The sequence below is a fragment of the Phytophthora parasitica genome, assembly GCF_000247585.1.
Source record: "Phytophthora parasitica INRA-310 unplaced genomic scaffold supercont2.91, whole genome shotgun sequence".
In the NCBI taxonomy this organism is placed as follows: Eukaryota; Oomycota; class Peronosporomycetes; order Peronosporales; family Peronosporaceae; genus Phytophthora; species Phytophthora nicotianae.
The window spans coordinates 136,511-148,287 of NW_008649077.1; the positions used below are offsets into that span (position 1 = coordinate 136,511).

The 11,777-nt window shown below is 45.8% G+C and overlaps 5 protein-coding genes across 6 annotated transcripts; 3 read left to right on the forward strand and 2 right to left on the reverse strand.

Annotated features, from left to right (window-relative positions):
• Nucleotides 1-1,770: 1,770 nt before the first annotated feature.
• PPTG_24407 (hypothetical protein) lies at nt 1,771-2,277 on the reverse strand (the record flags this gene model as incomplete). Its single annotated transcript, XM_008916941.1, has 1 exon — nt 1,771-2,277. The coding sequence occupies one exon, from the start codon at nt 2,275-2,277 to the stop codon at nt 1,771-1,773; it is 507 nt and encodes a 168-aa protein (XP_008915189.1).
• Nucleotides 2,278-3,654: 1,377 nt separating this feature from the next.
• PPTG_18822 (hypothetical protein) lies at nt 3,655-4,017 on the forward strand (the record flags this gene model as incomplete). Its single annotated transcript, XM_008916922.1, has 1 exon — nt 3,655-4,017. One exon carries the CDS (start codon nt 3,655-3,657, stop codon nt 4,015-4,017), a length of 363 nt encoding a protein of 120 aa, XP_008915170.1.
• Nucleotides 4,018-4,665: 648 nt separating this feature from the next.
• On the reverse strand, nt 4,666-6,675 carry PPTG_18823. Of its 2 annotated transcripts, XM_008916923.1 has the most exons (7): nt 6,473-6,675; nt 6,343-6,402; nt 6,200-6,273; nt 5,642-6,133; nt 5,505-5,566; nt 5,135-5,446; nt 4,666-5,061 (listed from the first exon to the last, which is right to left on the reverse strand). In XM_008916923.1, the coding sequence occupies exons 1-7, from the start codon at nt 6,619-6,621 to the stop codon at nt 4,783-4,785; spliced, it is 1,428 nt and encodes a 475-aa protein (XP_008915171.1). In that variant the 5' UTR covers nt 6,622-6,675; the 3' UTR covers nt 4,666-4,782. The 2 variants fall into 2 exon arrangements, with proteins under 2 accessions (XP_008915171.1, XP_008915172.1); XM_008916924.1 differs by having other exon boundaries at nt 6,200-6,402.
• Nucleotides 6,676-7,781: 1,106 nt separating this feature from the next.
• PPTG_18824 (hypothetical protein) lies at nt 7,782-8,138 on the forward strand (the record flags this gene model as incomplete). Its single annotated transcript, XM_008916925.1, has 1 exon — nt 7,782-8,138. One exon carries the CDS (start codon nt 7,782-7,784, stop codon nt 8,136-8,138), a length of 357 nt encoding a protein of 118 aa, XP_008915173.1.
• Nucleotides 8,139-9,863: 1,725 nt separating this feature from the next.
• Nucleotides 9,864-11,743, forward strand: PPTG_18825 (hypothetical protein; the record flags this gene model as incomplete). Its single annotated transcript, XM_008916926.1, has 6 exons — nt 9,864-9,909; nt 9,992-10,020; nt 10,192-10,584; nt 10,647-10,946; nt 11,236-11,576; nt 11,653-11,743. The coding sequence occupies 6 exons, from the start codon at nt 9,864-9,866 to the stop codon at nt 11,741-11,743; spliced, it is 1,200 nt and encodes a 399-aa protein (XP_008915174.1).
• Nucleotides 11,744-11,777: the final 34 nt, after the last annotated feature.

The following is an 11,777-nucleotide window of genomic DNA, read 5'->3' on the forward strand; positions in this document are numbered from 1 at the left end:
GCAGTTGTTCGCTGTCGGCCAGCAGGATTTTGGGACGCATATCAGCATTGTCGACGACCAAACCCGGCGTGCAGGGTAGAGGAAGACACGTTACAGTATTAGCAGCGTTTGATGACGGCGGAGACGGATTGCGCGGACGAGTTTATGAAAACACAGGGTTACGCGGCTGACTATACGATTTACGGGGCCCGCCACCTGCAGCAACTATTAAAATTGCACCGCCAACCCTATTTAGATATACATCTAATGGTGCCCTAAGAGCATCGCCTGTAAACTAGTACTGTACAGTGTGCACTGCAAATCTCTTGAGATTATTGGATAGTGCATTCGCCAAGTATTTTGGAATGAGCCATTTCGAATGATTGAGGATAAGCCACAAGAAAAAACAGATTTGGTTTTTGCTTTGCACAGTTCTGATTGCGAGTCGCATTTGCAACACCCTATCCTGAGCATTTCTGTTGCTCGTTGTGAAAGCGTGAATACATGTGCGATCTGGAAAGAACAACATCGAAGTCACGAGGAATTTTTACAATACACGTACATATTAACTATTTTATCCCAGTGCCACAAAATGGCTTGTACACTATTGTCAACCCAGTACTTCGTTTAGTTCGCATCATTTTACGACAACGATATATCTGCTAAGTTCGCCTCTAACTATGTTAGGCGTGAACCAGCAGAGCTAAATCCTAAGTTGTGGGCAAATCGCGGTCAGTGCTGCCTCGTTGTTTGAGCACCGACAAAAAAAAATGATTCTATAAGAAATGTGATTTTTTGAATGAAAGACTCAACACGTGTGGAAAGTGAAGAGTATGTCTCTTATCGTACTGGCAGAAGTTTCATTCGCTGCAATCACCGCAGCAGGTGGGTCTTGTCAGCATATTAATGTGTCGCCCGTGCTGCCTGCGCCAAATAGCTATCACCTCGTCTACGGGGTTTAAGCCGATTCCTTTCGTTGTGCATTTCGGCATCTACCGCTCGGATGACAAACTGCTGACAGACATACTTTACTAAGCTAGTTGTAGTAGATACAAACCTCCGGCCCTCAGACCAAGTTGCAACGCTATTATCGTACGAGAACCAAAATACAACACTGCTGACTGCATAGAATGTAGATGCTAAATTAGTATCTAGTTCTTCTAATTCAAAAATACACAGCCATCACTATTGCGTGTATATGCTGGGGCTCAGCAATACCTTCTCGTAGCAGCACCCGGACCATTGCTTAAACCTGTCTTAACTCCCACAGGTTATAATTACGACCTTAACAGATACTGGCCAGTACGTTCATTGGATTGTGATGAAACAGCACAGATGAAAATGCTCTCAAAACTAATCATTATGTGTAGTGTTGTGCACGAGAGAATGCAATGAACACGTTCGTCGACTCGATAGCATGTACAACAGCTGGATTTATTAGGACATTTGCCAGATCGACCGCTTTTTTCCTTTCCAAGAAAGCATATGCGGAGATTTACACATCCGATTTTTGTCGTTCTCATTAGGACTAAGGCCCTGGTCTAAGTAGTTCTGTACTGAGTTTAGTACTAGGGGACGGGGTCAATCCAGAACGAATTGTGGTCAAACTAGGTGAGACTGTACTGAGTACTGGCACGAACCGGCCTGGTCGGAACAACTTCTGAGTAATAAGATTTTGAGGCAGTGTAGATGAAGCCGAACCAATACGCAGAGACTTCATTGTTAAAACTAACCTGACAAGAACGACCATGGAAGCCTTCGCATCGTGCTGTACTTCTACGCCAAGGGGATCTATGACCCCTCAAAACGCCATCGTACAGCTACCAGCCCTACCATCACTGCTTGTTGCATCTGCAACGCCGAGGGCAGTGTAATTTTTTGTTTAGCCATTTTAGACAGAACCGAAAGAACTTGATTAATGTATACCACAGCGCTTGACTTTGACATCCCAAGTACTGTCGCCGCGTTGTCCGTGGAGCCTCCACTGGCCAAATACACCATCGTCACAGCAACTCGTTTCGTTAGGTTGTGCTTGGTGTTGTGATGGATCTTGCCAATCCACTGGCTCTGGACTAACGTGACAATGGCAAAGAATGTCCGTCTATCACAACGCATCTTCCTGTGAAACCATTTAGTTCTTCGACTTGCTACAGCTTTGTCAAACGCATTCGACGCGAAAGTGTTCACATTTTTTCGAGTATAGCCACCAAATCGACGACGATCACTGGAGAGGGCAGCAAAGGTCGCCCAGATGCACTGCATGACGCATAAAACTGCTACCTTGGCCTTGGTCACCATGGCTACTTCGTTGGTTTTACAGTAATACGCGATATGGAGTGTGATGAAGATTGATCAGTGCCGGTATAGACTGCAATTTGTTCTGACTTCAGAACACCTCTGCCAGGCGTTCTGAGGTTTCTATTGAGAACGGTAAAAAACTGAAAATCGTTCCGAGTGGCAACTCAATTTTAGCCAATCAGTACACGCTATATCTCAGAATGAATTTCAGAATTTTTACTTAGACCAGGGCCTAAAAGCAGTAATCTCCCTCGTAGAGTTGCGTCTGTAAGCTGGCTGAAACCAGGAAGTAAGGTGAACTGAGATATAAGGGTGCTTGCCTGTAGAAGATACTACAGTTTAAGGTTTTCAGGTGGAAATATCACGAACCATCTTGTATTAACATCACGGGTTTTAATCGTTACCGAAGATAAAGTGCAAATTTTGCAAACGAAAGCAGACGACTTCTTTTGGAACGTACAGTGGTGTTACCTGTCCTAGTGAGACTGTGGACTGTATCTAAGGCTGGATTCTAACCGTGCCATGTCAAACCTTATTGGCTGAACGCTCATAAGGAATAGGGTAACAGCTCCGTGAAAGTACCAGGGGATAGCACTCTGAATTGCTAGCAACTGGTCGTGCTATTGCCATGACTCAAATCAACATTTCTTGCCAATTATGAACAAATACGCTGTATAGATACTTGCATAATGCTCTTGGGAAGCTTCGTGCAAGGGTCGCTACTATGCCAGCGCCCATTCTAGACAAATCACCATTCCAGAGGTATCGAGGAATTCGTTTCTACACGGATATTGGATATTGCACACAAAAATATCGCAGAAATCGACCCTAGATCTATGGCACGCATGGTGTTTTGTCACGCCACTAAAAACCAGCGTAAGCTCGTAATCATTTTTTTTTTTAAAGCAACGACAAGATTCACTGTCAATGTTCAGTGAATGGATGGTGAGATGTGTAGTACTTCTTCAGAGTACTAATACAGTACTCTACACGTTGATTGGAGAACACGGCATACTTGAGTTTAGAGCATTTCCCCCATGTACTACATAGTATTAAAATACTATGACCAGTTTAATCACTGTGCAATACGGATATGTGCCTCTGCAATAGTTCGCTGTTCAGTTCGCAATTTGCCCGTCTCGACAGACACGAAGCCTCCAGCCGTTCACTGAAGCATGCGCTTCTACTTTGCCGTTGTAGTTGCAGCATGCATGCTCTCCGCGATTGCTAATGCTGCGGCCCAAGGTTTAACCCGAGCCGTACCAGCGATCCAGAAACCCGAGCTTAACCGAGACGCTTTCTACGAGCAGATGCCGCGGGTTTCAAAGCCAACGAGGTGAAGAGAGAGCGTTCCTCACGAACTTGAAGACTGACTTCATGAACTTCAATATTGACCGCTGGTTAAACAAGGGCTTGCTGCCGAAAGAAGTTTCCGCGAAGCTAAAGATCAACGGCGCGGGAGAATTGCACAAAAACTACAAGTACTTGCAGCAATACGCGACCAAGTGGGATGAAGCGGGCAATCCTGTTCATGTGTCCCCGGCATATCACCAGAAGAGGCTTGAGGATCTCGACGAGTGGTTTCGTCTTGGCTTTACGACAGAGGGTGTTCTTAGACAGCTCAAATTGTTTGGGGTGCACGGCAAGAAGCTCAAGGATCACAAAAACTACCCATACTACATCAAGTATCTGGACATGTTGAGGGCTAAAAACCGTGCTGGGAATGCTGCAGTACTATGAGTACGCCGGAACTGGGTAAGCAAATAAGATTGATGAGCATCCGTCATAGGTGTGCTTGGCATTCCTTATTGCTACAATAGAAGCGTTTGACTTGAGAAGGTTCCTCGTTTTCCGTTTAGATGGTGGTCTTGCTCATTGTGTGGTTATCTCATTTGTAGAACACCGCAGTCCTCGTTGATAAGCAGAAAGTTGCGTCTACTCGAAAACGTTGTACGTGTGTAGTAGCAGAAAACATTCCTGATGAGACTCTACGGCAATGACCGAATTCGTCGCTACATGACAAGCTTGCACTTGATCCCACCATCACCTTCTTCCATGTTCACGCTCATATCGTCCTGAACTCTCTATCTTTTACCATGTTGGTGATATGATATCATTGTAGTAGTAAAACGACGACAAACGCTAGAGTAAGTTCGAGGGAATAGGATGGCCTCTAATTGTGGCCAGTAATACATGATGACAACATACAGTTGTCATCCCTTGTGGCTACGACAAACCACAAGGACAGCAGTCCAATTATTCTGAGAAGATTACCGTTCACGTAAGCTCCTCGTGATTTTCGGGCCGCAGCGAGCACCTCCCAGTACCCCGGAGCGTTCTCTATTTGGCGAACCATGCAGTAACTCACTTGACCATATATGAATCGTAACGCTGTGTCATTGAGAGATCTCATTCGACATGGCATTCACTGAGTAGGGCCGTATATATTTTTTTTTAAGTTTTGATCTATAAAGGTCCTCTCGGGTGTGGTGCACACGGTGCATTCTAACTGAACTCATTCTTGAGCTTCTTTTTGGCCGGAGCTTCGTCAGATTCTGCACTGTCAGTGTCTCGCTCGTTCAGTGAGACGTTTGATGTGGCTCTAAGCGGCGGGATGTCCAGGATCTTAATTCCCGAGAGTAAATACCCACTGCAAGCACTCATGTTCATCTCTGGGTGAGTACGACCAGGCAGCACCTGGTTCTCACGCGTCCAGGTCTCGTTCAGCTGGAGATCAATGATAGCTTCCATCTTCTGGAGCGTGGCGAACGTCCGGGTCAACGGCTAAGAGAACAAATAAAATTCAAGTTAGTATTTTACCTTCATATTGTCAAAATCAGCAACCACAAAACTTCACCTCCAGGAACTCCGAGTAGACCACGAATGGCTTGGATCGGCCCAGATATGGCAGCAGCGCCATCAAAACCTCCTCGGGGTCATAGCTCGCCGCTATTACGAGACTGTCGGACTTCTCACGAGCCCACTCGCGAATCGTCGACGGCTTCTGACGGAAAAGCTTCGTTTGTTCGCGACGAGCTTTCTTTTCGGCATAGCGTTTCTGCTGCTCCGGCGTGAAGTTCTTGGCACGTTCCGCAGCAAGTTGCTCTCGCTCCTCCGGCGTCAAACCGTCTCTCGCGACCTTGGCAGGTTCCACCACATCTTCTTCCTCCTGCAAAATGAAAAATTAGCAATAAAATTCTTATGCAAAAGTAAGTAAAATATATTACCATCTCAAGCAATCGCACTTGCTTGAACGGCATGTAGTGAATGGACTCGAGCGTTCGTTTATCTGTAAAATTACATAATTTAAGCAATTGTTAGTAAAAAAAAAATTACCAACTAACGAACCTCATCAATACTGTACCAAAGTTAAAACGACGGAGAATGTCTGCAGCAGGCTGCTGGCCCTCGTAGGGACAGATGATGCGTCCAGAGCCTCCCTGACGCTCTGCAATGGCACCTGTTACCAGACCCATACAGGTATCCACAACCAGCACTTGGCCACCTGCGAAGATGTTGCCGTAGACCAGTATTTGACCCAGCGAATCCTCACGTAAATTGCAGATCTTGGCTGGGTTTTTCAGCCTATACGTGCGGCATAGCGACTCGGCTGTGCAACGCAAGAAACGCACACGAGGCATGTACTTCTGTTGCTTCTTCTTGAGGTATTTTTGCTTGGAGAATTCTGTCTTGGTCTCCCACGTGGAGCTGTTCTCCACCAACTTCTGGATAATTTCTTTACCAGACGCTCCTTTCTCACGGAGCTCGCCAATGTCAGTCTGCTTTAGCGTCTGCGCCGAGTTGGTGTCCGCATAGTGACGGTTGTCTCCATCCGGCACAAAACCATCACCCGTTTCTATTAAATAAAAAGGTTAGTTTCCTAAATTGTTAATAAAAATCGTTCACTAATTCATTGTTTTACCTGGAGCGACGGGGTCTGGGAACAATCCACCCGTCACCTTCACCAGTTTCTTGTTTTGCTCCTCAAAGACGGCACTGTTTACAATATTGGTATACATAATTAGTCTCATTACTCATAGTGTCCATCGCTTTATAATATTCTACCCGTAGAAAGAGCCAATGACTGGTTTCAAGTTTGCCACTTTCTTGCCGACGCGGATGGACCTGGAGTTGACATAACGACGCAAGTTAGTTAAGTATTCTGATGGTTGGAGATAATGGGAAAGTGACGCACTCGTCCTTGGCGACGGCTTGGAAGAACATTCGGCCGTCGCTGGTCTGGCAGATAACTGTGTCGCCCTCATAGATGACGTAAGGCAGGCGAGGCGCCTCGGTGGACGTACAGGCGCCGCCATCAGCAGCAGCAATCGAAGAGGTAGCCATGACGAGTGATAGTGCTCACCATGCGGCACCAATCGCATCAACGACCAATCAGATCGCTGGGATCTTTTTTTAAGCCAATCGTTATCCGACGATCATTTTGACCTTTTAAGGTGAGTTGTGAAAGGGCTAACCCTTTCTCCGGGTTAACCTTTTTCATTTACTTGGGAAGAATAAAAACGAACGCATTTCCAACCTCTATATCCCTATTTTGGAGAGAACAAGACGGTCGACCAGCTCAAGGCGAAAGTGTGAGCTTCATTTTGTGGCATCAAGAAGTGATATTTGCCAGTGGTCGATGAAGGAATAGAGGCATTTCTCGCAGTGCATTTTTTTTCCTATACCATTCAACACAGTGGTCGTCAGGAGCTTAGTGCTTTCATCTTAGCCGACCATGCCGTGGGATTGGTATTTAAAATATACTAGGTTGACGTATTTAGTTTGCAATTAACTAAAATAAAGCTCTAACGTTGTGGTTGTTGTGTAAGAACAGATTACAGTGAGGGACGCAAGAGCATGCGTCCATTGCGGATAATTTGCATTTTTCTAAGCCATGAAATCATTCAAGGTAATACTAACTGAGCTATTCCAGGCAAGCACGATAATATCAAGCTCGATGTCGCCTTGTATTCTTTGGGGGAATTCATTTTGCTTTACATGTTAGCAGTTTTAGTATGAAATGTTAACGGCTTCACTTTCTAAAACTCTAAAGTTAGTAACAACTAGATTGTGGTTTGAACTGATTTCGAAACGCTACCAGTAAAATTGCGGACGACTAAACATTGGCATGTCCGTGATTGCATTTTAACCGTTTCGAAGAATAAAATCCAGAGCTGTTCCGTACGAAAGCGTGGCTTTGTAAATACAGTCCTTAGATTGTGGTTGGTACTCAACAGATTACGGTCGGGACAAATGTCCTACGACAACACTGAAATTATGTTTACGGTGCTGTACACAACATTCCCTTCGCAAACTAATCTTAATTTTTGTGGAGAAAGTACGAGGTTTCAGACCAACAAATACTCTCATATACTAGTAGTGAGTGACCCAACGCTTACTGTAACCGCGCACTTGTACTCGTCAGTCCGAAATACGCTCACTTCCTTTAACAACCCCTCAAGACAGGTCTCCACGCCAACGCACTCTTGCAGTCAACAACTTTCATGCGTCTCGCTTACTTCTTCGTCTTGGGGATTGCGGGTACTATCCACGACAGTAGCAGTGCGTTCCCTGCCACGATCGCGAATGCTAAGGCGATGATTGACAACGAGGCTCCGCCTAATAATTTCGATCCGATTCAAATGGATGGTTACCGCCTGCTGCGCCGTGTTGACAATGACGAACAGGAGATTGAAGAAGAGAGGACCTTCAGCCTCGGAGATGTACTGAAGAAGCTGAATCCTGTCAAAGCTGTGAAAAAGGCCAAGGAGAAGGTACAAGACGCTACGGATAAAATTACGGATCCCAACTGGAAAGACCTGGTTGTCCATTTTGCGGTAAAAGGAGATGACAAAGGTTAAGAGATCCGTGCTCATCGGCTGGTTGGTATAATCTGTACCAGCTTAAACGAGTGGATGACTTTCTCGTCAATACAAACTGGAAGCTCATACAAGTTAGTTTCAATTGTATATGATCACCGAAGGATTCTACACCAAATACCAACGACTTTACTTGCATCCAATCTTTATTTCGTAAGCATTTCTCGCAGTCCTCTCATTAATTTGCCTCACAGGCACGACATTGTATGTGCAATTTTTTTTAGTAATGTGCAAACTGTACCGTGCCAGAGTCGTGAAGCACTTTTAAGGAGAAAATTTTTGCTTTTGACATCATGATCTGTTCCGTGCTAAGCGCGGTTTTGTAGTTTTTTTTTTTTGCCAAACTATTTTTTCCACGAATCGCCACAAGAACATCATGTGTGGACCACATCAGGAAGAATGACCCCCCCCCCCCCAAATTATTTCGAAGCGTGTCTTGCCTGGGAGAGCGGGGCCCAAGTGAAGTCCCCTTCCACGTCTTTTTAGCGCGTTTAATAGCTCTAGTGTACTGTTCGCGTTAGGCATTGCGAGTTGTTTGGAAATGAGCTTGTCCCCCCATCTCGTAGAGCCGAAATTAGCTCCCGTTTTGGACTTTAAAAAACTGAGGTATGCGACTAAACCTTTGTTGTCGTCATGGACGAGAGGTAGAGGTAGTGCCCTCAGATAATTTTCATTCACTCAACTCCGACTAACCGAAGTTCGTGCTTCTAGAGAAACATACTCATGTCGAGTCGTCGTCGATAATAATGGCACATGTAGGTAGTTCAAATCAATTGATAACAGTCGCAAAAAGTAAGTCTTTGCTTATGATGCACAGTTTCGTGAAAATTCGAGTTAAACATGAATTCGATGTAATTATCTTGAAATAAAAGTTTTGTTGAATGGAGATGCTAATTTTTCTCACTTCAGCAGTATTTTCCCAATATATCTCGATCGCTGTGGCAAATCACTAGGTCAAAGTTTAGACAAGTACGATCCGACTAAAACACAAAGCTCAAACTCAGGACTTTCGCCTGAATTGGTTATCGAGTAATGACATTCGTTGCGTCTACCCGTCTCCGCCGCAGAGCTCTCAGTACCCTTTTCCTGATCACCCTCGCTAGCTCCACAACGTACGCAGCGCGTAGGTGCCCGCACTCATATTTTCTTCAAACTCGGTGGAATATTGGATCCGCCTCGCCAAAAGGTCATGCCAAATTTGGATGCATGCCGCTAAATTCACCAGCCCATTGGGGTCATGCTGGAGCACCTTTTGACAGAGGTCTTCCCCTTCGGATTGGTGCTATCGTCCGGTAAGCCACAGGATCTTGCTTCTCACCACACAATAGAATGTTGTCCCGCACGGATTCTTGCCTGGGCGAAATAGCGAGCACACTTTGCATCCGTATTGCCGACGCTTTTCAGATTTTTTGTTCTTTTTGCCTGTGTTTGGATAGCGTGAACTTGCCGATAGATTGTATAAGCGTTGCCAAGAGCCATATGGACGAGACCGACGAAGTTAGAGTGATAATACTTTTTGGAACTGGTTAGCGTCACCGAGTAGCATCGGACTTAAACGAGATCCTACTGTACTGAAACGGTAATTTACGAGAACAAAATACCGCGGCTCTCTGAAAAATCTGAAATCCACATTTCCGAAAAATGTCACCCCTTCTCCCCCTTTTCACCCATCCCGAAACGCCCCAGAGCCGCTCATTTCAAAATCGCATGCCGGACGCCACAACAAAATATCCAGCGAGGGACTGCTGGTTCGGTACGTGTATTAGTCTAGGGGTATGGAAGCTGTATTAGTAACCTCACTTGCTTATTATGGTTGTTAGCGGCATGAGTGACAGCGAGCCCGAGCGTCAAGTCCCCAGCGAGGGTCTGTGAATATGCCCTCCCGTCGACGTAGAGTGGCATAATGACTGGGAGGAGTTTCGCGTTTACGTCGATCAGTATCAAGAAGACACTCTCCAAATCTTTCGCCAGCGCACTTCGACGTCGGTGCAGAAACGTAACCAAGAGATTGAGGGCCGTGCCAGTCGTGGGGTAGGCTTTCCGGCACGTGACGGGCAGCTCCGAGAATAGCGCCAGGTCTTCTGAGAGGCCGATTCCTGAGGAATTTAAGAATTTCTGGATTAAGCTTGTGTGTACGCATGGGTGGACGCGAAAGAGTCGAGGCAAAGGGAATTGCAAGACCTTTTTCGGGTGTAAAGCGAACATTAAGGCAGCCGTTACGTGGAACGACAAGGATGGCGTCAACAAATTCATGGTGCGGGTTACTGGCTTTGACGGAGCTCACAACCACAACGTCTCCGAGTCAACATACAAGAACCATGCATCGAACCGCCGTGTGGAGGATCCAGACGTTCTTGCCTTCGTGGATGAGCTTCAGGCAGCTGGATCTAAGCCAAAACTAATCATGCAGTATCTACGAAAAAAAACGGTAAGTAGCTGTTGATGAAATTCGAGGTTACATTTTACTCACTCGTTATGCTTGCAGGGAAGCGTGTTACGCTACGGGATGTCCACAACTTGGTCACGAAGTTAAAGGAAAAGCGGAAAGGAGGTGCCACGACGGAGGAGCGGCTGGAAACCGTCTTGCGGGAGCTTTGTGAGACCCGAGGAAATTGGACCACTGTGTTTGGGAATGATACCAAGACAGCCCAGACCATCACGATGCAAACGCGGCAAATGCGGCGTTGTTTCAAGGCATTTCCTGAGGTTCTACTGGTCGACGCCACACACAACACGAACGAGTCGTGCAACAAACTCTTCTCGTTCATGGTGAACGATGTGTATGGACATGTAGGTTATGGTACCTGTTGCTACAATGTTTGAGCTTCGGGTTACACTGTGTGACGACAAGTGCCTGCAGGCACACGTTGTACGTGAAGTACAACTTGAGTGTCTGTATGTACATGAAGTTTATCGGCTGGTGTTAAGGCCAATACGTTCATCACAGCCTGATGGAAAATGAAAGCAATGAATGCCTTTCGGATGCAATCAGGTCGTTCAAGTTTAACAACCCATCATGGGAGAAGATCAAAGTTATCGTCATCGACAAAGATCTAATGGAGTTGGGCTACTTGAAAAGGAGTTCGAAGGTGTGAAGGTGTGCCACTTTCATTTGAAGAAGTATATCCGGACGGAGATGGCGAAGAGTGAATACGGTGGACCGACTAGTTTTGATAAAGATGAAGTTGAAGATGCTGTTGACATGGCGCGACTGGCGCCATCTGCAGTGGAGTATACCAAGTACTTGAAGTACTTGTACTTCCTACTTGATGACGTACATATCAAGGACAGCGACGCTATTCCTGAACCTGGCCGCCCTTTTCTCAAGTACTTCATGCGCAATTGGGATTCGATGAAGGAAAGATGGGCGTTGTACGCACGCTCTGATGTACCGCATTTAGGAAACCACATGAATAACAGGTATGTTGGCTTGCAAACGTTTGGTAAATATATCTAGTATTCTGACAAATGCATGACCGTCGATTTCAAATGACAGGTTGGAGTCTTCATGGGGCCACCTAAAAGAGGTTCTGAAGCCGGAGATGATTTTGGGGCAACAAGAAGTGATATTTGCCAGTGGTCGATGAAGGAATAGAGGCATTTCTCGCAGTGCATTTTTTT

Excerpts from the sequence above, each read along its gene's own strand:
- PPTG_18823 (XM_008916923.1), bottom strand. The coding sequence starts at position 6,621 with ATGGCTACCTCTTCGATTGCTGCTGCTGATGGCGGCGCCTGTACGTCC. Across the intron at positions 6,134-6,199 it reads CCCAGACCCCGTCGCTCCAG|AAACGGGTGATGGTTTTGTG; the intron begins GTAAAACAATGA and ends TTTATTTAATAG. Across the intron at positions 5,062-5,134 it reads TCTACTCGGAGTTCCTGGAG|CCGTTGACCCGGACGTTCGC; the intron begins GTGAAGTTTTGT and ends TTGTTCTCTTAG.